This window comes from Dromiciops gliroides, chromosome 2 (genome assembly GCF_019393635.1).
Source record: "Dromiciops gliroides isolate mDroGli1 chromosome 2, mDroGli1.pri, whole genome shotgun sequence".
Classification (NCBI taxonomy): Eukaryota; Metazoa; Chordata; class Mammalia; order Microbiotheria; family Microbiotheriidae; genus Dromiciops; species Dromiciops gliroides.
The window spans coordinates 76,486,981-76,510,623 of NC_057862.1; the positions used below are offsets into that span (position 1 = coordinate 76,486,981).

A 23,643-nucleotide genomic window follows, 5' to 3' on the forward strand; every position below is an offset into this window, starting at 1 on the left:
TCCTCGCCACGTGATTGGTCGGAGGGCGCATGCGCGAGGCTGCCCCGGCATTGCCGAGGGGCGGCCTCCTCCGTCTTTCACCCTTCCTCCCCCTCTCAATTTCCGATCATGGCCGCGGCCGCGGAGGAGGCACTGGCCCCGGCGGGCGCCCTGGGTGGCCTTGTCCAGGACTTTGTGGTCGGGCAGCAGGACGGCCCGGCGGCCGAGGTGGCGGCAGGTACATCCTCGCTGCGCGCTTTACGCGGGCGGCCCCGAGCTGCAAGCTGCGGAGTGGGAGCGGCCGCCGCCTCTGGCGCCGGCGGGGAGGGATGGAGGCGACCGTTAGGGTGGGCCTGGGGACGGAAGCCGACAAGGGCCGAACCGTCGAGAGAGGAAAAGGGGCCACGACGGAGCAGGGCCGGGGAGGAGGAGGTCTGGGACCGGAATACCCCGCGTGTGGCGTGGCGTGGGCGAACTGGAGCAGGGAGCCACGTGGGCTCCGGGAGCAGGCTCCGGCCTTCGGGGAGGGATGGAGAGAGAGAAGGATCGTGGGAAACGAGACGAGCTCTGGGGGGGTCCCCAGGACCTCCCCGGCCAGACCGCCGTCCACGCGTGGGCCTGCCCACTGTGTTGCCCTTTCTTTCCTGGGGCTGGCCCTAATGGAGCTTTCAGCGCTCTCCAAACTTTGTCTTGTCCACGCACGTTTTCGTTTTGATACTTGGATGGGAGACCGGGACGTGGCTCCTTTAGAGAAATCTTCCTGGAGAGTCAGGCAAGGTTGTAAGGTCCTCTGATCCCTTTCTCAGTAGTCTAAGAGACGAGCTTGTGGGGTGTGGAAGAGTGTTCCTTAAAGGTTTTGAGTTTGAACATTTTGCCTGTTTGTGATGAGATGCCAAATGTCTTAAATTAAACAGCCTAACTTTTCCAGAAGGGATTGTCTCACTTTGGGGTTAAAAAAAAAAATCCCTGATACTTTGCACAGTGCCTGTCACATAGCTGATGTTTAAGGAATGTTCGTTATTATGAAAGAATTAGCTGAGATTCTACAAATCACTCCTTAGCTGCGTCTTAACCTTCGCTCTTTCCGGCGGGGATGGCTTTAAAAGAGAGGATGTGCTCTTTGCTTATTTCTGACCCTCTGAAATTTGTGAATTTGAGTATTTAAGAGACGTGTAGATTAGTGTTTGAAAAGAAGTTGGAATAGGAACTAGATCATAAAATAAAACTGATAAAAAGGTAAATTTGGTGCACTAAAAATATCGCTTGAATAATAGTGCCTACTTTACACATTTTAGTAAAATCCCCCAAAATTATTACAAAGCCTCTAAACCTTAGCCTATTCAGCTAAACCCCGTCAAACTAGCCCCAGTTATTGTCAATAGCTCTAGGTCCTACCACAGTTACACTGTTTTCTTTGTTCTAAACAAAATTCCCTTTATTAAATTATTCTGGGTGGCAGACTGGGTTTGTGGAAAGTGCACTGCATTTATTGTCTGGTTCTGGGTTCCAGTTCTGTCACTTATCTGTGACCTTGTACTACTCATTTAACTCCTCTTCAGTTTCAGTTCCCACATATGTAAAATGGGGATAATACCTCACAATGTTCTAGTGAGTCACATGCTTTAGATACTCGAGAGTGTAAATGTAAGCTTTTATTTTAATCTGTAGATATTGACTGTTCTTTCCAAATTCCTTTCATAAGTTATGAGGTGGGGTCACTGCCCATGAGCTTAATCTTTGGGGGGGACATTATAAACAAACCAACTAGAGAATAATACATGAATGTAATAATTACCAGGGCTGCTAGGCAGCAGCCCAGTTCATATACTCTGCTATGTACTTGGGGATACACATAAAAGGTTCTGACTGTCCCTGCCCTCTGGAAGTTTACCTGCTTGTTTGGGAGACTACACCCTGGGGGAAGGTGGAACTAAGGATCTTTTCAAGTTCAGGGAATGAACCAAAGCTTAGGGGTCAGTCATAGAGTGAGGACTTTAGCCTGACCCAAATCTAGAGTTGGTTTTGGAGGGGCTGAGTCAGTTAAGATAAAATTCTGTTAAATCAGGACTGGATTGTGTGTGGGTGGCCTTAAATATGTTTGGGCTTTAGAAATTTAAGTGAAAAGCTACCAAGAAGCAAATCTGACTTTTATTCTCCTCCTGGTGACAAATTACAGTTCCTGATACCTTGGAGCTAGTGGGGATACAGCCAGTAAATAACTGAATATAAGCAAAATATATACAAGATAAGTTGGAGAAAATCCCAGAAGGAGGGAGGGAAGAACACAACTTAGAATTCAAATCCTGGTCTTTCAATATGACCATGAGACTACGCTCCTTGAGGGCAGGAATTTTTTTTTATATATCATTTATCGCAGTGTATTGATGATATTGTGGTCGCTAATGGGGCTTTTTGGTGTTTTATGGCCTCCTTTAATTATCTTCTTATTCTTATAGAAACAAATCTTCCCTAGAGTCCAAGCAAAAAAAGGTCGAGAGCCATTCTGCACCATCTCCGAATTAATCTTTTTAAAAATCTTGCTTTCATCATAACACCTTTTGATTAAACTTTCAATGGTTCCCCATTGCATATAGAATAAATTGAATACAACAAATATTTAAGTGCTTACTGTGCCAAGCACTGGTGATTCAGAGACAAAAATAGTTACTGCCTCAAGAAGCTTATGTTCTACTTAGAGCAAAAGGCTGTAACACACACAGAGATAAAAGTGCATACAAAATCATTTCAAAAATGAAAGATCGGGGCAGCTAGGTGGCACAGTGGATAAAACACTTGCCCTGGATTCAGGAGGACCTGAGTTCAAATACGGCCTCAGACACTTGACCCTTACTAGCTGTGTGACCCTGGGCAAGTCACTTAACCCCAATTGCCTCACCCAAAAAAAAAAAAAAAAAGAAGGAGCATTATGACACCAACAAATGAAGGGGAGGGATCAGGAGAGGGCTCTACTAGGCTATGGGATATAAGCTGCACTTTGTAGAAAGGTCGAGGTGCCAAAGGAGGACTTGCCCAGACTTGGGGAATCACCTCGCAAAGGCACATAGGCAGGAGAGAAAATGTAAGGTACGGGTAACAGTCCATTCATTAGGTTGGGTAGCATGGCATTCAAGAGGCCTCCAGAGTCTGGTCCCATGTTAGCTTTCTTCTTAGTCCCCCCTTGAATGAACTCCATTCCACCTAAACTTGTCTACTAACCATTCCTCAAACATTTGTTGGGCTTTTTGGCTTCTGTGCCTTGGCTCTGGTTATTTCTTCCACCATCTCTACCTTAGAAAATCTTACCCAAGTCTCAGAAGTATTTGTCCTTCACTTCCTTCCAGTTATCTTAGCCAGAATGGATCTTCTCTCTTCTCTAATGTCTAATAACATTTATGCTCTGGACCACTTGTATGGTACTTATTCATCACCTTGTTTTCAATTTATCGGTGTGCTTCATCTCTTCCTCCTATCCAATCAGAAGCTCCTGGAAGGCAGGCATCAATTAGGTTTTTTTGTTTGTTTTTTTGCAGGGCAATGAGGGTTAAGTGACTTGCCCAGGGTCACACGGCTAGTAAGTTTCAAGTGTCTGAGGCCGGATTTGAACTCAGGTACTCCTGAATCCAGGGCCGGTGCTTTACCACTGCGCCATCTAGCTGCCCATCAATTAGGTTTTATAAATCTTTGTATCCACATAAACTGTAGCAGAATGCCTTGCACTTATGTGTTCGAAGAAAGAAAGGAAGGATTTTTCCAAGGAAGAATCAACAAACCTCCAAGACTGCTCAGTTACCCAGATTTACAACTATTGTATCATCCTCAACTTCTTACTCTTACCCCACATATCTTTTCAGCTGCCAAATTTTTGCCATTTTTATCAGCATTTCTCATTTAAATCCCTTCTCTTCATTCACACAGCCACTACCCTACTTCAGGCTCTCATCACCTTACACCCATACCATTGCAATAGCCCTAACTTCCATGGGTCCAGTGCCACCACTAAATCATTGATAGAAGTTTTAACCTGCTCCATTTCTGATGTGGTTTGGCTTGTTCACTGCAAACAGCCTGCTTGGTCATCATTTCTCTTCCCTTCCTCTTCCCCTTCTCTTTCACTTCCCCCTCCTTTTCTCTCCCTCCCCATCCCTATATTGGTACAGACATTCAACCACTGCAACTCAGAACTCCTAAACTCAAGCCATCCACCAGCCTCAGCCTTCCCACAGCAGGGATTCCAGCTAAAACAGCCTTCTAACTATTCTCCCCACGGCCAGTCTCTCCCTACTCCAGTCCATTCGTCCCTCAACTTCCCAGGTGATATTCCTGAAACAGTCTGACCATGTCATGCCCCTACTTGATGGTCTTCAGGGCTCTCTTAGCACCAGAACCAAATGTCAGCTCCTCTGTTTAGTATTTCATGCTCTTCATAACATGGGTATGTGTCTACCTTTTCCAATCTTGTTATGCTTGACTCACTTGCACACACTGTACGATCCAATTCAACTGGCTCTTTCACTGCCCTTCTCATACGGCATACCCTTTCTGCCTTCTTACTTGGCCACTGGCCGTCTCCATGTGTGAAATGCTTTCCTTCATCAGCTCCATCTCTGAGCATTCCTGGATTCCTTCAAAGGCTCAGCTTAATTCCCACCTTCTGCTGGTAACTTTCCTGGTTTCCTCAGCTAGTACTTTCTCCCTGAGATTACCATCTACTCTGAATGTATCTTCTAAGTACCTAGTTATTTACTTGTTGTTTATCTCCCATTAGAAAGTAAACTTGAGTTTTGACCTGGGGGGAGGGGGGGAAGGCGTAAGGGTCCCTAGCACTTAGCACTGTACCTGGCATAAAGAAAGGATTTAATAAAATGCTTGTTTACTGACTAACTGAAGGAGAGGCAGGAATCACATGACTGAAAGGTTTTACCCTGGAAGAAGTGAGGAAGTTAGAAAATGGAACTGGTTTAGATACCTTTTGATTTACTACCATTTTAATCTTCAATAAGAAAACTGTTAACACTATATTCATCCCTTTCTTGAGATTTCTCTCAGGGGGAAATACTATTCCTGAAACAGAAAAAAAAGATCGAATTAGCCAATAATGAAACAAATAGTTTTGCCCTAAGTCTCTGAGATGCATGTAGCACCCTAAGCAGGAAAGGCAGCCTGAGAGCATGGGCAAGACCATGCCAGAGTTGCCTGCTATTTGGTGAAGTCTGGAGAGGTCGCACCTCAGTTCAGACAGAAGTCTCTGATTGTGCCTTCTATGTCTGCTCATGTAAACACTCCTTTGACCTACCGTCTATCTCAGTGCCCCACTTGTGATTGCTGTGCCCAACTACAGACAAGTGTGGTTAATTTAGGAGATGCTAGGAGGCAGGAAAGGCCTATATTTGAAGGGACATCTCTGCATGTGTCATGCATCCCAGAAGGTAACAATCCCTGGCTTCCTTCCTAACTTCAGGAGCCATCTTCCACTCAGCTTGGAAGGCCAGTGAGCCTCTGTCCACAAATAGCAGACTTTGTCTTCTACTGGCACCTTTCAGTTTGAGTCCAAATGTTTCATTAACAAAAACTTAGAGGTATCTCTAGATGAGGGTGTTGTTCCTAAGTTTATATATAGATGGGGAGAGCGGAAGCCCAGAGAGAGGCAGTGACAAGCCCAGTCACACCTGCAATGTCAAGCTTGGCTCTAAGCTCAGAATTCTTGACCTTCTTGACTTCCTGGCTGGCTTTACCTCTTTCTTTCTTGGTGGGTCTGTAAAACTGGACTAAGTTGATGATGTTTAATCAATTTTCCCTTGGGATATTAGGGTTTTTAAATACTCGGTATATTTAAAAATATAGTTTAACTTTCCTCCTGTGCTGCTTTCATTCTTCTTACATGTATGTTTTCCCAGTTTCTTCCTTTTCTCCTGCATTTATGCAACATTTTTCTTGTTTTTAATACTGCTTTAATTCTCTTTGGGACTATCATGGCCAGTCAACCAATCAATTAACAAACATTTATTATACATGTGGCGCTGTACTGAAGCCTCCTTCATAGAAATACAAACGATGAACAAGCCCTGCACTCATCGAACCTGGTCTGTTAGGGGTGTGTATGTGAATCAGGCAGGCGTTAGTAATGGGAGTTCTACACTGGGAGCCAGGAAGCATGCAAGTATGTTTCTGAATCCAAATCAGCCGTGGTCAATGGTGATGGCATGTTGAGAGCTAGAAAATATATTTTTTTTTCCCACAATATTGTAGGGGGACCTGGGTTGCATTAGACTTCTCTTGCCCTTTGGTTTTTGGAATTGCATGAGGTTTTTACAAGAAAATAATAAAAATTATCACTAACATTTATGCAGCACTTTAAGGTTTGCAAAAGCACTATTATCTCATTCAATCTTCATAGTAACCCTTTGAGACAAGTATTATCAGTATTATTCCTTTTAAAAAATATATTTTTCCCAATTACCTGCAAAAAATTTTTTTCAACTTTTTTTGAAATTTTGAGTTCCCAATTCTCTCCCTCCCCTCTTCCTTCTCTGAGATAGTAAGCAGTCTCTCATAGATTATGCATGTGTAGTCATGCAAAACATTTCCACATAAATCATGTTCTGAAAAAAAAAGAGCCCCCCAAAATAAAGTGAAAAATGATATGCTTTGATCTACATTCCAACTCCATCCAGACTCAGGATAAATATGGTTAGTGTTTTTCATCATAAGTCCTTTGGAATTGTCTTGGATCACTGTATGTTGAGAAGAGCTAAGTCATTCACAGTTGATCATTGTACAATACTGCTGTTATTGTGTATAATATTCTCCTAGTCTGCTCACTTCACTTTGTATCAGTTTATGTAAGTCTTTCCAGGTTTTTCTGAAATCATCTTGCTCATCACTTCTTAGAGCACAGTAGAATTTCATTGAAATCCTATTTTACAACTTGTTCAGCCATTGCACAGTTGATGGGCATCCCTCAATTTCCAGGTCTTGGCTACTACAAAAAGAGCTGCTTTACTGTTATACAAGTATGGCCTCCTTCCACCCCTTCTCCCCTTTTTTTTGTCTCTTTGGGATACAGACTTAGTAGTGGTATTGCTGGACCAAAGGATACGCAGTTTTACATTTATTTATTCATCCATTCATTTAGCAGGAAACTGCAGCAAAGAGATTTGAGGTGACTCACTAGTAGTCATAAAGCTGTCCCATCAGGACAGGAGGGTGTCGGGCTCAGGATGAATCAGATCAGTGATGTACACCTATACCAAGAGGTCTTGGTCCCCAAGTTTTCCTGTGAATGGCTGTTAATAGGAAGTTCCTCTCAGGCAGCTGTTAGGATCAGATCTTGGATGTGTGCCTTAACCAATTGCTGGGCTTTTTCTTCTACTGGATAAAGACAGGAGCAAAATTAGCTCCTTTGGGTTCCCATGCAGCTCTAATTTGCTTCCAAATCCCATTTCTTTTATGATGTAAAATCCAGAAATAAACATTCCTCCCCACTTGTAGCTGAGGAGATGAAGATAGGCTTTGCTTATGACTTCGTTAGTTTGTCGATCTTGCTAACTATGCTAATGCTTCTGTCTGTCCGATTACCCTTCCCCCACTTTGCATCCTGCTCATTTTTTCCCTTTGGTTAGCAGGGGCAGCAGCTGGCTCATCCACATCCTGGCACAAGGAGTGTGAGTGCCTGATGGCTGAATTGGTGCCAGTCACGAGCTGTGAATCCCAACTAGGGAATCTCTTTCTCCTCAGCTTCATTGAATCTTCCCCCATTCTGCAGCCAGAGCAAGTCACATCTTAGCTCAGAAACAGAATTCTGATGCTCTGACATCTAGGGCCAGAGAGAGATTCCTGTTTAGAAGACTATATCCAAAAGAAACCGCTACTTATTCTTTGGGGACCTTCTGTCCACCATCTCCAAACTTTTCTATTTCTTGTCCAGTTGACTGTGCTGCTTAAAAATGGACTTGACTGAGGGGCAGCTAGGTGGCACAGTGGATAGAGCACTGGCCTTCAGGAAGACCTGAGTTCAAATCTGGCCTCAGACACTTAACACTTACTAGCTGTGTGACCCTGGGCAAGTCACTTAACCCCAATTGCTACACCAAAAAAAAAAAAAAAAGGACTTGACTGCCTATAGAAACACATGAATTTGGAATCCTTGCAAGGTCCTTAGAACTAGGATTTGTTCCTTTTCTTGGTCCCTCTCCATTCTCTGTTATATGTATACATAGCATGTAGAAATGATCTGCCGAACTCCTAAATGAAGAAATACTGCACCAATGTCTGCTGGGGATAAGAGACTCCAGGCAATCAGAGGACCTGCTTTATACCAATGTTGGTGTTATAGGAAATGGTGGGCAAATTTTGAAGGAGGAGTTCTAGCTGGCTTATGTATGATGGTCAGAAGATCAGGGTGACCCAGTACCTGGCTCCTTCCTAATTGTCTTCATAGTCTTCTTTAGCACTAAGCATGATCCTCCATCTTGGTCTCTCTTGCTAATTCATCACACCCCCTAAATCTAGGTGGGCCCTCTTCCCTCCACCCCACCCCCATAAGCTTATCATCTTTTCTCTATGCAGATGACTCCTAATCCCAGTGTCTCTCCTAAGCTCTGCTCCCCTATTAGTGACTGCTCATTCATTAGACGTTTCCATGGACATGGAAATCAAGTGTGTCGAAACTCCTCCTGTTTTCTCCAGTATCCGCCCCTCTCTGGGACTTCCTCTATGTCTTTTGAAGACACCATCATGCTTCTAGGCTCCCAGCCTTAGCCCTCTCCTCACCTTTGCTCACTCCACATATCCAGTGGAGTGCTACATCCTTCCAATATGTCCCTATCTCATGACTCACATAGCTAAGCTCTTCCCTTTGGTTCTGGCCTCCTTCCCGTCTCCCTGCCTTGAGTCTCTCTTCTCCCTCTAGGCTACCCTTTACACATCTGCTTCTGGGATAAAAGGAAAATTTCTTTGGCTTTCAAAGCTCTAAGCATGCTGTTGCCTAGCCCCCAGGCCTTGTTGCTCTTGGTCACACAGTGTTCTGGTTTTTGCACTGGCAAGCGCTCATCCTTAGAAGGCACTCCTCCCCACCTTCCCCCTTCAGATCCTCTACAAAATAAAGGAAAAGAGTCTCTGCCAAAGAGAAGATAGTCCATTTGTTCCAAAGACGCACATTTTCAAGTATTCCTTAATGTACATAATGGAGAGTGAATGTGCCGTTTCATGCACCATCCTTTTTTTCTCTTCTTTGAATACAGAAATATTCATAATTGCTGGTGTCTAACAAGAACCAGATAACAAAAATTTAAAATGTACACTACAAAAAGTCAAGTCAAACACCACCTTCTACATGAAACCTTTCCTGACACCTCCAACTCCTAATGCCTTCCCTCCCTGTGCCACTTTGTATTGATTCTGTGTATACCAAGATGTACACACTGTCTCCCATAAGCCCCTTGAGAGTTGGAGTTACCTCATTTTTCTGTATTTGTAACCACAGTGCCTAGTGTAGTACCTGGTGCTTAATAAATGCTTATTGATTGATTGATGTGCTTTGGGGTAGAACTGTGGAGCCCAGTGGCAAATTGTTTTTTCTTCACCTTTCTATTTTTCCCCCCTTTAGATGTGAAGTCTGGTCGCTGTACTATATTACAAGTGGTGGAAGCCCTTGGGTAAGAGACCTTGCTCTGAGATGCTCATCTTGTTACCAGCCTATTTTCCTAGATTTCTTGCTGTAAAGCTGCTCTTTCTTTGCTTTGGAAATTGGAGGATTTTTTCCCATCTGTTCTGGAATGTATTAGTCCCCTACTTGTTCTCATTCAGCCCCTTCTGCACACCTCTATTTCAAACCAACCCACCGTATAGGCCTGACTCTTAAGTAGGCCTTATGTCATCAAGGAGAAAATAATAGGCTGTGTTCTGTCAGCCTAGGAACCTGTAAGCTATGCAGGATCCAGTCCACGCCCTTCAAGAGAGCGCAGGTAGGGGGCAGCTAGGTGGCGCAGTGGATAAAGCACTGGCCTTGGATTCAGGAGGACCTAAGTTCAAATCCAGCCTCAGACACTTGACACTTATTAGCTGTGTGACCCTGGGCAAGTCACTTAACCCTCATTGCCCCAGGAAAGGGGGGGGGGGTGAGAAGCACCAGTAGAAAAATAATAGGGGCAGCTAGGTGGCTCAGTGGCTAGAGCACCGGCCCTGGAGTCAGGAGTACCCGAGTTCAAATCCGGCCTCAGACACTTAACACTTACTAGTTGTGTGACCCTGGGCAAGTCACTTAACCCCAATTGCCTCACTAAAAAAAAAAGAAAAGAAAAGAAAAATAATAGATTTAAGTAAAGAGGGCTCAGGTAGCAGGAGTGCTTTGGGGGACATGGTGAAGTTAGTTATCAAGAACAGTGTTTAATTATAAGTGGCCTCACCCCATGGGTACAGGAGGTGCCAATAAACCTGGGGCTGGTTTACAGGGCAGTGATGTGGGTCTCTCATCCTGAGGCCTCCATGACTATCTTCTGTCCCATTCCTGGGCTATTACGACTGTGTGTTCTCTGAAATGGATGCATTGCAAGGGACAGAGGGGAAACCCACCAAGTAACTCTTAAAACCCCATAAGCCTTCAGCTTCTCCACTTGCTCTTGCTGTTGCTTTTTCATAAATACTTTCCACTTTGCTTTCTTCTTCCAGGCAAGTTTTCCATGGAATTATTTGTCAGGGGATCATTTTCTTATCCTCTAATCCTAATACTAACTTAAATCTTTATTCTGACCACTTCATAGTGCAACCAAAGTGTGTGTGCCGCGTGATCGGGTGCCCACTGATGCTGGCTCTGCTCTCTTTAGTGGTGCACCTGAGCCTGTTCTATGAGAATCAGCTCAAGGACCATCACCTGGTTCTAGTCCCACGCCAAAGAATAAATGTATATAACAGTCAAATGCCTCTCCTTCAAGGGCTTGAGCAGACTGGTTTCCTGGGCAATGGCAGCCCCTTCCTACCTACTTCTTCTCTCCAGGTCCTGCCTGGAGAACCCAGAGCCCCGGATGCGTGGTCGAGGGATCCAACTTCTGTCCCAGGTGCTACTTCAGTGCCATCCCTTGCTCCTAGAAAAGGAAGGTATTGCTCTCATGAATGTGGGCTTCTTCCTGAATGGTTCACTCAGGGCTCTCCAGCTCAATCTCAGCCATCCTCCTAGGTGCTGGGGGGACCAAGTTCTCCTAGAAGGGCACGACTGTCAGCCCTTTAGTCCCTATTCCTCACGCCTTGGTGTCTGAATTGAGCATCCGAACATATGGAATCCAATTATAGCTATTCTTGTGAATCTCTGTGTGGTCGTGGTGGAGGGAGGCAGCCTGGTGACTTGGAAAGGACTCTGGATTTGAAGTCACAGGACTCCAGATCCCAGTTTTTCCCCCTTTACTACCTGTGTGCCCTTGGGCAAATCACTCGTTTCTTCATCTGTAGAATTGGGGTTGGGAAATACCTTCCAGGTATTAGCCATTATCCCCAGTCACTTCCCATGTTTCAAGTCCTTTCTCTGTGAATGGGAAGAATAGCAGTTTGCCAGTATTATCTCTGTGGGAAAGGAAGGTAGATTAATGAAATGTCCAAGTGCTTTGAGATCCATAGAAAGAAAATAACCCTACAGTTTTGTTGTCCAGGAAAGAACCCTTTGAGTTATATCTGCACATGGGATACAGCTGTCAGAGAAAGGAACTGTGGGAATCAGCACTGACCATCCCCTGATGAAGTCACAATAAGGGGACAGGAGGAGGGCCTCGTGAAGGGAAACACTTCCTAGTGCAGAATGAAAGAGCAGCCAGATCTTAGTGACTGTCCTATGGAATGGGGGTGGGGGAGCTAGCTCTCCTGTGCCACGTGATCAGGTGCCCACTAATGCTGGCTCCGTTCTCTGTAGTGGTGCACCTGACCCTGTTCTATGAGAATCAGCTCAAGGACCATCACCTGGTGATCCCCTCAGTCCTGCGGGGTCTTCGAGCTCTGGTAAGTGTGTCTCTTCTCCCCCCCCCCCCCCCAGCATCACCCCTTGTGCTCCTCAGGATGCTATCCTGGAGACACGGGAACATGGAAGTCAGAGCTGGGCTGACGGCAGTTTGGCCTGGTCTGAAGATGCTGACCCGGGCAGGGCTGATGGCAGAGCTGGTTTTTTCAGTTCTCTTTGCATGTTAGAGCAGTATAGGGGGCCATCCAGCTCCCTTGCTAATGGAGCCTTGTCCAAGGTTCTCAGCCTGGAGACTAGGCCTGAGGGGCATCTGAGGTGGAAGTATGTGTCCTCTTTTTCCTATAGAGTATGTGTGATGTACTCCCTCCAGGCCTGGCAGTCTCTGTGCTCAAAGCCATCTTCCAGGAAGTGCATGTACAGGTGAGTGCCAAAGCACTGTCTTGTCTACCTCTCTCCTCTCCCCGTCACCCCCAAGGGCCTCTAAGGAGCTAAGATTGAGCCAAGAAATCAGACGGCCAAAAAATCCCAGCAGCCCGTTGTGGCCTAGACTGTGCCAGAACTTCCTTGGCTGGAAGGGCAAGCCCGGTGGCACAGGGAGAGAGAGTCTGAAGTTGGGAATACCTAAATTCATTGCCAGCCTCTGGGGGCAAGTCATTTAACCTTTTTTAGTCTCAGTTTCTTCATTTGTAAGATGGGGGGGGGGGGTGTGATAATCATAGCACCTGCTTCACAGGGTTGTTGTGAGGATCAGATTAGATAAAATGCTTTGTAAACCTTAAAATGCTATGTAAATGCTAGCTGTTTATTAATTTTTTAATTCTAGAATCTGTATGTGGACATTCCATGTTTACATGCAAGCATAAAAGTGCCCAGATGTTTCTCTCTAGTGGACTGTCCTTTGCCCATTTGTGCCTAAAAAGTGGGTTGGGGTAGAGTGGAGGGAGGTACGACTGCTCTGTTGCTAAAGCTGATAGCTCGCTAGCTCCTCTCTGAAACTTCTAAGGGTTTGGCCTGGTCACTGGAGTAAGGTCACTTTGGAAGTCCTGGGGTTGGAAGAGGGCTATGCTGACTGATCACTAATTCACTTTCCTATTCACCATCCATTCGCCCACCTCCCCACCCCCAGTCTCTGACACAGATGGATCGACACACAGTCTACAGCATCATTACCAATTTCATGCGTACCAGAGAAGAAGGTGAGAGGCAGCACTGCCTGGGAAGGCAGGGAGGCAGCCGTCACATCTCACTTTCTCCTTTCTCCTTTGCTCACTGCCACGTCTTCCCTAACCCTATCTACTCTCATGAGATTAAGCAAGAGGATGAAATATGCACAAATAGGCAATATGAAAATCAGAGTGGAGACAGGAAAGATTGGGCTCTCTTGGGGGACTGAAAGGGTCTGTATGAGCCACTTTGCAGCCAGTGAAGAAGGAGGGTTTATTTGTGTTCATGTCTTCAAAACTTCCACACAAAGTGTGTTGGGCCTCCTACTTCTTTAGCACTGGGTATTTTACTTTGAGATAGAAAAGTAAAAGATACTCTGGGAGACAAAGATAACAAAAAATTAATCTACAGCAGGAGAAAGCCCACAATCCTCCGTTGCACAGGGAACAATGTTGGCTTTGTTCATTCCCTCCCCAGAGCTGAAGGGCCTGGGAGCCGATTTTACCTTTGGCTTCATCCAGGTAATGGATGGGGAGAAAGATCCTCGAAATCTTCTGGTGGCCTTCCGGATTGTCTATGACCTCATCTCAAAGGACTATAGCTTAGGTAAGACCTAAAGTTGTTAAGTCGGGTGAAGGCCAAAGGATGGAGAAGACTGCAAGGCAGCCTTCTGTGTTTCTCCCCTTAGGGCCCTTTGTAGAGGAGCTCTTTGAGGTGACATCCTGCTACTTTCCTGTTGATTTTACTCCAGTGAGTATCTTCTTATAGGGATTGTGGGAACCTAGAAGATTAGAGGAAATTTGGATTCAATTAGTGTTTATTAAAAATGTACTTTGTATTTAACATTGTGAGTGGGACGTGGGGGAAAAGGGGATGAAGTGGGTCTGAAATGGTTGGGCACCAGGAGGGCTGTGGACTCTGAGCCCAGACCCTACATACTGGAAAGAACACAGCCCTTGGATCTCTTATTTTTAAAAATCTGGTCATTTAAAAAAAAAAAAGCCCCAGTGGGTCTGGATGTGGTGGGAGCTAATAGTCCTAAAGATCCATAAGGGATCAGAAAAAGAAGAGCATCTTTTACATGCTGGCACCTTAGATGCCAAGGGAAGTGCTAGGTAGGCTAGAGGGTTTGAGGCTTGGGTTGTGTTTCACTGAGAGGAGGAGTTGTCCAAACGTATTACCTTTCTAACTCCTCCAGCCACCTAATGACCCCCACGGTATCCAGAGAGAGGACCTCATCCTGAGCCTTCGTGCTGTCCTGGCTTCCACGCCTCGCTTTGCTGAGGTGGGTTGAGCCTAAGCTAGGGCCTCATGGGGGCTAGCCAAGTAGCCATCATGCTTGGCCCTGGTTTTTTAAGCTGTAGAATGATATAGAAGAGTAAGACCTGAGACTGTGGAGCACGGGAGAGAGGAAGGTCCTCTCATATATGCTAAGGAAGTTACTGACATTCCACAAGTGCCCTTGAGACCTGTCCTAATGACATATCTCCTAGAATTTCCAAAATACCAACCCTACATGGGAGTTTTTCTGGGGGTCCTGTAGTCAATGCTGTCCCAGGTGATGACGATCAGACTGCTCCAGTTGCCTGGGAACAGTGTCATGATGTGGTAAGATAACTTAGGCCCACTCCCCTGTGGTTTGAATGGTGCCGCAGGCAGAGTAGTGCTGTGGTTCCCTCAGGAGCACTGGAAGCCCCAGGGCATTAAAGTCTTGCTGCCCCTTCTCTTCTAGTTCCTGCTGCCGCTGCTGATAGAAAAGGTAGACTCTGAGATGCTCAGTGCCAAGCTGGACTCCCTGCAGACGCTGGTGAGGGAGGGAATGCTGCTGCTTTAAGGGGGCGGGGATAGTCCTCAGTCATCAGTGGATATGTGCCTACCTGACAGGGGAGGGGAACGTTTCAGTTTGCCTTAGGGGGGATTGCCCCGCAGGTTGGCAGGCACAGATCTGAGCTGATGCAGGACATGAGAAGGGATGAAGGGAAAGGTGATATGGTCTGAGCTGCTTCTCCAGGCATTGGGCCTTCTGGCAGCTGGGCTCTTAATTTACAAGTGAGGAGGCTCTAGATTTCTGGTTAAGGGCTCAGGACTGAGTGATACCCTGGCTTACCTCTTGTGCCATTCCTCTCAGAATGCCTGCTGTGCCGTGTATGGGCAGAAGGAACTGAAGGACTTCCTGCCTAGCCTGTGGGCTTCGATCCGTAGAGAGGTAAGTGTTGCCTAGGGCAGGGGAGACCTCTGCTGTAAGGCAGAATCACAAGAAGTAATGCTTGGAGAGCTAGCTCAGGTCAGAAGGAAATGTATACTTTTTTCTTTTCCCTTATGCCACTTTGGGTCAAGGCAATACGCTGGCCCTTGCAGCATGTGGAAGGGCATCCAACGAGTCTGGGGCGGGGAGGGCACCAGCAGCTCCCTCACTAATGCTTCCCAGGCTCTTGCTGCCCCTCTGCACTCTACTGAGGAGAGGTCATGGGGCCAGTATAAGCAGGCAGAACTAGAAAGAGAAAAGCCCCGGTGGAGGGCTTCCCAGTCTTTATAGTCAGACTTTTGTACCCATTGGATGGGATCATGAAATGCTGCTGAATTTGGAGTTGGGGACCCAAGTTCAAATCCTGGCTCTTGTACTTATGTTATCGTGGGCAAGTTGCTTTACCTCTGGGCCTCAATTCTTTATCTGTAAGAAAGATGAGAGAGGGGCAGCTAGGTGGCGCAGTAGATAAAGCACCGGCCTTGGATTCAGGAGTACCGGGTTCAAATCCAGCCTCAGACACTTGACACTTAACTAGCTGTGTGACCCTGGGCAAGTCACTTAACCCCCATTGCCCTGCAAAAAAAAAAAAAGAAGAAAGAAAGATGAGGGAGTGGTGAGATGACCTCTTCAGTCCCCAGATGGTTGGAGTATTTGTATACACTAATTACACTTGTGCTGAATTGACTTGAAAGGGGTGCATACTAGCCACTAGTGGATGTAAGACTGTGTTTGATGATGAAGATACCACCATGGAATTTATTTTGAGTCAGTCGATGTCACTTTGTGTTGCTCCAGGGTACCCAAATTCTTCAAGAAAGGAATAGGTTGGCTGGGATGTTTGATGCTCTTAGCAGCTGTGGCACCCCTTCCCTTACAGGTATTCCAAACAGCCAGTGAGCGGGTCGAGGCTGAAGGACTGGCTGCCCTCCACTCCCTGTCTTCGTGTTTGTCTCGATCTGTGTTGGAAGCTGACACGGAGGATCTCCTTGACTCCTTCCTTAGCAGTATCCTCGAGGGTAACTGGGCCTGGGGTCAGAAGGGACCTTAAGAAGGAAGGGCAGCCAGGGTGATAGAACTGAAGTTCCCTAAAGCACGGGGCATAACCTTCCACGGGCTGGCTGGAAACTGCCTTGGGAAGAACAATCAGCTTGTGTGCACTGCCCCACTTGTCAGTGTTAAGAGATGGGGGGATGGGGGGGGGATGTAACCTGCCGGCTCCCCTGTGATGTGCCACCTCTGCAGACTGCAGGCACCACCTGTGTGAGCCTGACATGAAGCTGGTGTGGCCTAGCACCAAGCTGTTGCAGGCGGCCGCAGGTGCATCTGCTCGGGCCTGTGACCGGATCGCCGGCACCGTGATACCCTTGCTTCTGGAGCAGTTCAATCGGCACAACCAGGTAAGGGTATGAGAACCGCCCCAAGGGGGGACCCCTGGCTGCCTGGCAGCCTCCACCCACACCCCCACCCATTCTCTTTCCTGAAAGGCCAACAGCTTCTGCACAGCACCTAGTTTAAAGACCTTTGGGGTCCTTAAAAATAACCTTTAACTTCAGTTTCCTTTATTACTTTGTAGAGCAGCCAGAGGCGGACAATTCTAGAGATGCTTTTGGGTTTCTTAAAGCTACAGCAAAAGTGGGGAAATGAGGACAAAGGTAAGCTTACTCCTTACCCCCTCGTACTGCCCTGGGGTCTCGCTGCAGGGAGAACATTTAACCCAGCAAGGGGAAAATGTTCTTATTCCACTGAGTTTCCTGGTCTCCTAATCATTTGCCCCCCATCCATAGTAATGACATGATGTAATTAAAATTGTGCAATCCCAAACCAGGAGATGGGGAGGTTCGGTGCCTTTGCCTCAGTTGTTGGTTTTTTCTGTCAAACTCTTAATGTCTTGGGCTCTCTCTCCACAGATGAAATACCTTTGAGTGGCTTCAAGACCGCCCTGTGCTCCTTGGTCTCCTTGGCACTGGCAGACCCCAGTACACAACTGCAGCTTGTTGGCATCCGTGCCCTCACGGTCTTGGGTGCCCAGCCAGGTATGTCTCAAGGGAATGAGGAGGGACTATATAGTAGGAATGTAGATTCTTCCCTGGGAGGCTCCTGCAGAGCAGGCTTCCATTAGTGCGGACCGTAGCTCTAGTTAACTCCAGATTTGTGTTAGTTTCCTTTGAGGGACTGCCGGGGATAAAAGGTGAGTGTTCCCTTCTCATTGTAGGACTGCTGTCTGCTGAGGACCTGGAATTGGCCATTGATCATCTCTACAGACTGAGCTTCTTGGAGGATTCCCAGAGTTGGTAAGAAATTGGGCCTTGGGCCAGCCTTCTCGGGCAGTGCTCCCACCTGCTGGTGCTGACAGTAACCAATGGGACCCTGGGAGCCTCAGACGGAAGCCTCTGTTCTTCTCACTGGCCTTTCCCTAGTATCCTGGAAGTCAAAGGCCAAAGCTCAACCTTCCCCAGCTCGTAGGAAGGGGATTTCTGCCTTCCAAGTCAGAGATCGCCTAGTCCGGTCCCCACAGATGGCATAATGCTCTCCCCATGCAGATTGCCTCCTTTGAACTTGCCAACAGGCCCTGATTGGGAGCTCATGGCTTGTGCCAGGAAGGGCTCCAAGAGCTCATCCAGGAAAGCCCCACATTGAAGATGCTATGAATGAACAATCATGCTCAGAGGGGACAAAGGTGCCCTCCTGTTGCCCACCTTATGGCCAAGACTCAGTTGACATTCCTCTTTTTGTGCCCCTGGCAGTGTGGCAGCAATGGGAGCTTCGGGGACGCTGGCCACCCTCTACCCTACAGTCTTCATTAGCCACCTGGTACCCCGGCTCTCAGAGGAGCTCCATACAGGTGTGTGGTTCACAGGCCTCTGTGCCAGGGCTGAGAAGTGGGCAGGAAAATGGAAGGAGGGCAACGGGGAGTCTGGGGATCATCCTCTCTTCCTGCTCCCTGTCTCTATCCCCACCCCCCTTGCCTACCCACCACCACCCCCTAGGACAGCCATTCCCATGTGTTGCTGTTTGCAGGTGATACAGAGTTGGCTGGTGGAGAGGGACCTTCGTACCAAGCCAGACGCTTGCGCTGTCTACAGGCCCTGTCCGCCGTCTCTACACATCCCAGCATTGTCAGGGAGACCCTCCCCGTGTTGTTACAGCACCTCCGTCGTGTGCACAGAGGTAACTAACTGGATCAGTAGAGGGTAAGGCTCTGAAATAACAGTTGCAGAAACTGGCCTCACATGTGATGGGTGAAATTGGGGACCTCCTCACCCCCTGGAGGCCTCTGGCTGGTGCTCAGTTTCTGTCTGCTGTGTACTCTCTCAGTAGGAATACCCTGGTCAATAACGGTGGCCGGATGAGAAAGAATAGAAAAGAAATTCTTTGAATTATTCTTAGAGGAGCAAGAACATCTTACTCTTCATAAACAGTTAATTAATTGATAATGCTTGAAGGCTGCCCTGCAGGAGGTGGGTAGCAAAGCATGCACCCTGACTTCTTCTTACTTCCCAGGGCGTGCAGACTCTAGCGAGCTCATTGCTGTCTGTCGTAGTCTCCACCTGGTGGCTGGGCAGTGCCAGCAGGAGCCTGAGAGTTGCTGGTACTTCCACCAAACGGCTGTACCTTGCCTGCTTGCCCTGGCTGTTCAGGCTTCCATGCCAGGTAACCTGCCTTTCATCTTTCCCTTCCCCTCTCTCTGTGACTGTTCTCTTTCTTTGACCCTGGTGTGACCTATAGTATGCTCCCCTTGGGGGAGAGTCAGTAATGCTACACAAGGCCGTGTGTCCTGATCTGTCACAGGATCAGAAACCTTCCGGGTCATCTAGTCCACCCTCCTCACAGCCCAGATCACCCCGAGAGCAAAGGGCAGAGCTGAACCGGGTCAGACAGCTCCCTCAGTTCATAGTTAGCGGTTGTCTTCTGGCTCACCCTGGGCTCCATCAGCATGCAAAGGACTGTACTGACTTTTCCTTTCAGATTTACCAGGGGCTGTTTTTCTTCCTCTATTTCTGCCTATTCAGAAGAGTTATCACTCGGACTGCCGGCAACCTTCCTGGGGAGGGCCCGAGTCAGATTCAAATCATAAACCAAATGAACACACGTATGGGAGACCTTAGAGATAACAGTGCTCTGTGATTTGCCGCACTAGTGGCCCCAGAGCTACTGACCCCAGTGCACTCAAGAACCTGTAGCTGACCATTAACAGACCGTACCTCCCTTTGCTAGGCATCATTTGCCAGTCTGTAAAATCTGGGCCTAGTGACATATTCTTAGCCATGACGTCAGTATAACTGAGGACATTTTTTGGCTTCATCTGTACTCCGAGGGCTGCATATGAAACTGGGCGGCTGCTTATGGATCTAGAGAGTCTGATCGCCTGGCTCACCCAGGAGGGTAGTGCTAGGTGGAAGTGTGCAAGGGGGAAAGTGCACAAGGTAGTTGGAGTCTCGGCCAAAGTGTCAGCTGTCTCCTTGAGTGCTGTGGTGATTTCTGACACCATGCTACTATTGCAGAGAAAGACCTCCCCAATCCTGGGAATCTGCTGTTGGAGGAGGAAGTCCTAGGGGCCATGGTCTCTGTCATCAGCACAGCCAGCACCCACCTGAGTCCTGAGTGAGTTTGCTAAGACAAGTAACTTCCCATGGGCAATGGGCTTCATCCCAGCGTGGATGTCACAGCTGGGAAAAACTGCCCGTGAGCCTGGCCATCTGTCCAGATGTGAATATGGGTAGACCACTTATCTTGGGGAGGCATTTTAGGGGAGATCTCCAGGATTTCCTGCCTGGGTTAAACTAGACACCACTGACCCCTCTTCTGAACCTTCTGTCCCCAGGCAAGCGGCTCAGAGCGTCACCCTCATCGTGCCTCTCTTCCTAGACGGTGATGTATCCTTTCTCTCTGAAAACAGCTTCCCCAGCAAGTTCCTCCCATTCCAGGTAAGGGGCTGCTGGGATGTGGCACAGGCTCCATGCTGTGTCGTGTGCTTTCTGATGGGTGGAGGAAATCCAGCAGGGGGACTACGTGGTACTTGGCAGCATGAAGACAACGAGTTTCTCCTTCCTTTATAGAATAGCTCCTCAGAACAGAAGCGGCTGGTTGCACTTCTCATGGCCTTTGTTTGCTCTCTGCCTAGGAATGTAAGTGAATGGGATGTTGGGGGGCCCAGGATTTAGCCCTGACCTGGGGAAGCCAAGCCCAGGGTGACCTTGGGCTTGAAAGGCCACTATGGTTGAAGCTGGTCCAGACTCCTCTTTTCGGCTCCTGTAGCCGTTCCTTGCTAAGTGTTTCTTGGAATTCAAGGGCTTCCTGGGTCCACCCTGTGACCTAACTCCCTGCAGGTGGAGATCCCTCAGTTGGACAGGCTTATGCAGGAGCTGCTGACTCTGAGCTGCCACCATGATGGGCTCTTCTCCTGCACTGCTGCCTCCAAGTGCTTCGCAGGGCTTCTCAACAAACACCCAGCAGGTACTGGAGCCTGGGTAGGGAATCCGCTGCAAATGTCATCAGTGCTTCAGGTTTCAGCCCCTTTACAAGCCTCTTCCAGCTGCTGCTGCAGCAGAGGTGTTCTTAGCTATTGATTTTTGTCTTGGACCCCACCTCAGAAGAATATTTTTAAATGCAAAAACCAAAAATCCTGGGATTACAAAAGAAGCCAAGAATATAGAAATAATAGGTGAAATTTTTCTCTTACCTTCACATGACCTGTGTGCCATTCTCCCCCACCTTCAAAATCTAACCACCCAGGAGGCAGCTAGGTGGTATGCTGGATAAAGCACTGGCCCTGAATTCAGGAGGACCTGAGTTCAAATTCGGCCTCAGACACTTAACACTAGCAGTGTGACCCTGGGCAAGTCACTTAACCCTCATTGCCCCACCCAAAAAAAAAAAACCAAACCCTAATCCAGTTAGGAGCTGAGCCTCTGCAATGTGGCCCTGGGCTGCCCCTCTGTGTGCTGACAACTGGGGAGGGAGCGGGGCATATTGTATAAAAGAAACCACATCCCCATTTGGGTTGGGCAGGCGCTAAGAAACTCCATGGCCACACACTTCAGCTTTCCCCCCTCCTTTCTAGGGCAGCAGCTAGATGAATTCCTACAGAAGGCTATGGAAAAAGTGGAGGCTGGCCTGAGCCCAGGGCCTTACCGTCCTCAGGCCTTCACGCTGCTGCTTTGGGTAAGGGAAGAGAATGGCCCAAATGTGCTCAGAAGTGGGGCTTCTGCCAGGCCCCAGCTGTGTCAGTGGGTTTCTTTGGGGGAATCATTGGGGTTTCTCTAATTCACAGGTGACAAAGGCATTAGTGCTCAGATACCACCCCCTCAGCTCCTCCCTCACAGAGCGGGTAAGCAGCATCCTCAGCTTGGACAGCCAAATTCACCAACGCCCCATACTCACAACCTTTCGTGACGCCTGACTAGCACGCTTTGGTTTCTCTAGCTGATGGGCCTTTTGAGTGATGCAGAATTGGGCCCTGCAGCAGCCGATGGCTTCTCCCTGCTGATGGCCGATTGCCCAGATGTGCTGCATCGAGCTGGCCATGCCGAAATACGCATCATGTTCCGCCAGCGCTTCTTCACGGATAGCGTGCCCGCCCTGGTGCAAGGTTTCCACGCTGCTCACCAAAGTGAGTCCTCTTTATTGTAGCTGGACCCTTGCCCTGCCTTGCTTTCTTGATCCTAAGCAATTCCCTGGCCTTTTTTGAGTTTGTACCTCTTGGAATACATTAGGGGTTAGGGCCAGATCTGATCTTATGTCCCAAGAATTCCCAAGTACTCTTCCCTGTCTTGTAGATGTGAAGCCAAACTACCTGAAGGGCTTGTCTCACGTACTCAACAGTCTGCCGAAACCCGTGCTTTTGCCAGAGTTACCAACGGTGAGTCCTCGAGTGGTAATACGATGGAAGGCGGGAAAGGGGTGCTGAGATAGGCTCCAAAGGACTGGATGGGCCCCTCTGACCTGTTGCTGTCGTCCTTTAGTTACTGTCCTTGTTGCTCGAGGCTCTCTCCTGCCCAGACTGTGTGGTACAACTCTCCACCCTCAGCTGCCTGCATCCTCTTCTGCTAGATGCCCCACAAGTCATGAGCCTTCACATCGACACTCTCGTCACCAAGTTCCTCAATCTCAGTTGTAGCCCTTCCATGGTGAGTCTGTTGCCAGTGGTTTCTCTGGCTGAAAGCCCTGCTCTTCTTGCCTCATCATTCCCCATATCTCCTTGTGTCTGTTCCAGGCTGTTCGGATTGCTGCATTACAGTGTATACATGCACTCACCAGGCTGCCAACTCCCGTGGTAAGGGCCTGGAATACCCATTTCAAGGGGGAATGACCAACAGTGGACATGGGTCCCTGAGGATTTAGGGAAATGGAAGCCAGCTGGGCATCCTGAGCCCTAGACTTGGCAATACCAAGTACCTGTCAGAGCAGGGTTCCCACTACAGCGCCCTCTGGGCAGTCAGTCAGGGACCTCTAAAAAGCAATCGGGTTTGTCCTCACCTTCCTGGGAAATCGGTTCTGCAGCCCCAACAGGTGACAAAAATAGAGAATTCCTTCCTTATCCAAATCTGTTCCTAAGAGGGCTAGACCCTGGGTGATAGGCACCTGTCCTTCCATAGCTGCTGCCCTACAAAATGCAAGTGATCCGGGCCTTGGCTAAGCCCCTGGATGACAAGAAGAGGCTGGTGCGCAGAGAAGCAGTGACTGCCAGGGGGGCATGGTGAGTGTCTGGGGCACAGGGGACCTTGGGCATAAGTACGGCTCCATGCTAATGTATCTACCCCATCCCGTTCTCACACCCCACAGGTTCCTCCTGGGGAGCCCAGGCAGCTGAGGCCTCAGCCCTGTGTGTGACCATACTGACAGACAATCGAATCCAGAGTCACCGACCTGTCGAGGCGTCTTCCTGCTGAATGGCCCTGGTCAGGGAGGGGAGACCATCGGCCCCCTCCCTGCTGTAGGTTCAGTCTGTGCTGCATGGCTATACAAGGAACACAGTATTCCTCATTACTAATGGATATTGTGAAGTGACTGTGTGGGGCCATGGGAATGTTTTGACAAGAAGAGACCCTGGCTGGGTGGAGGCTACAGAGTGAAGAGGGCAAAGGAGATAACTGGTACCTACTGAAGAACGAATGTGAGTGATTGGCCCTAAGGGCTACAGAGACTTTATATGTTGTGTGTCTACCTGCTAGAGAATAAAGACAGCTTTTGGTTATGTGGCCAGTACAGAAAACTCACCCACCCCCAGCCCAGGAGCTACACGTCCAGCTGGTTCTTTTTGCTTAAGAATTGTGGTTCTGAGGCAAGGGGGAGGAAAAAGGCCCCAGGGAAGGGT

At 48.1% G+C, this 23,643-nt stretch overlaps 1 protein-coding gene across 3 annotated transcripts; it reads left to right on the plus strand.

Moving 5' to 3' along the window:
- Positions 1-6: 6 nt before the first annotated feature.
- MMS19 (MMS19 homolog, cytosolic iron-sulfur assembly component) lies at positions 7-23,523 on the plus strand. 3 transcript variants are annotated; one of them, XM_043984549.1, is made up of 31 exons: positions 7-217; positions 9,584-9,632; positions 10,970-11,030; positions 11,873-11,958; positions 12,263-12,337; positions 13,044-13,113; positions 13,559-13,687; positions 13,770-13,831; positions 14,280-14,366; positions 14,814-14,888; positions 15,210-15,287; positions 16,207-16,345; positions 16,572-16,726; positions 16,903-16,981; positions 17,237-17,362; positions 17,542-17,620; positions 18,074-18,171; positions 18,348-18,497; positions 18,831-18,980; positions 19,832-19,931; positions 20,152-20,254; positions 20,387-20,455; positions 20,657-20,783; positions 21,391-21,491; positions 21,601-21,657; positions 21,753-21,939; positions 22,106-22,188; positions 22,292-22,456; positions 22,543-22,602; positions 22,925-23,025; positions 23,112-23,523. In XM_043984549.1, exons 1-31 carry the CDS (start codon positions 30-32, stop codon positions 23,137-23,139), a joined length of 3,117 nt encoding a protein of 1,038 aa, XP_043840484.1. In that variant the 5' UTR covers positions 7-29; the 3' UTR covers positions 23,140-23,523. The 3 variants fall into 3 exon arrangements, with proteins under 3 accessions (XP_043840484.1, XP_043840485.1, XP_043840486.1); XM_043984550.1 differs by having other exon boundaries at positions 16-217; positions 10,970-11,070; XM_043984551.1 differs by lacking the exons at positions 7-217; positions 9,584-9,632; positions 10,970-11,030; positions 13,044-13,113 and having other exon boundaries at positions 11,925-11,958.
- Positions 23,524-23,643: the final 120 nt, after the last annotated feature.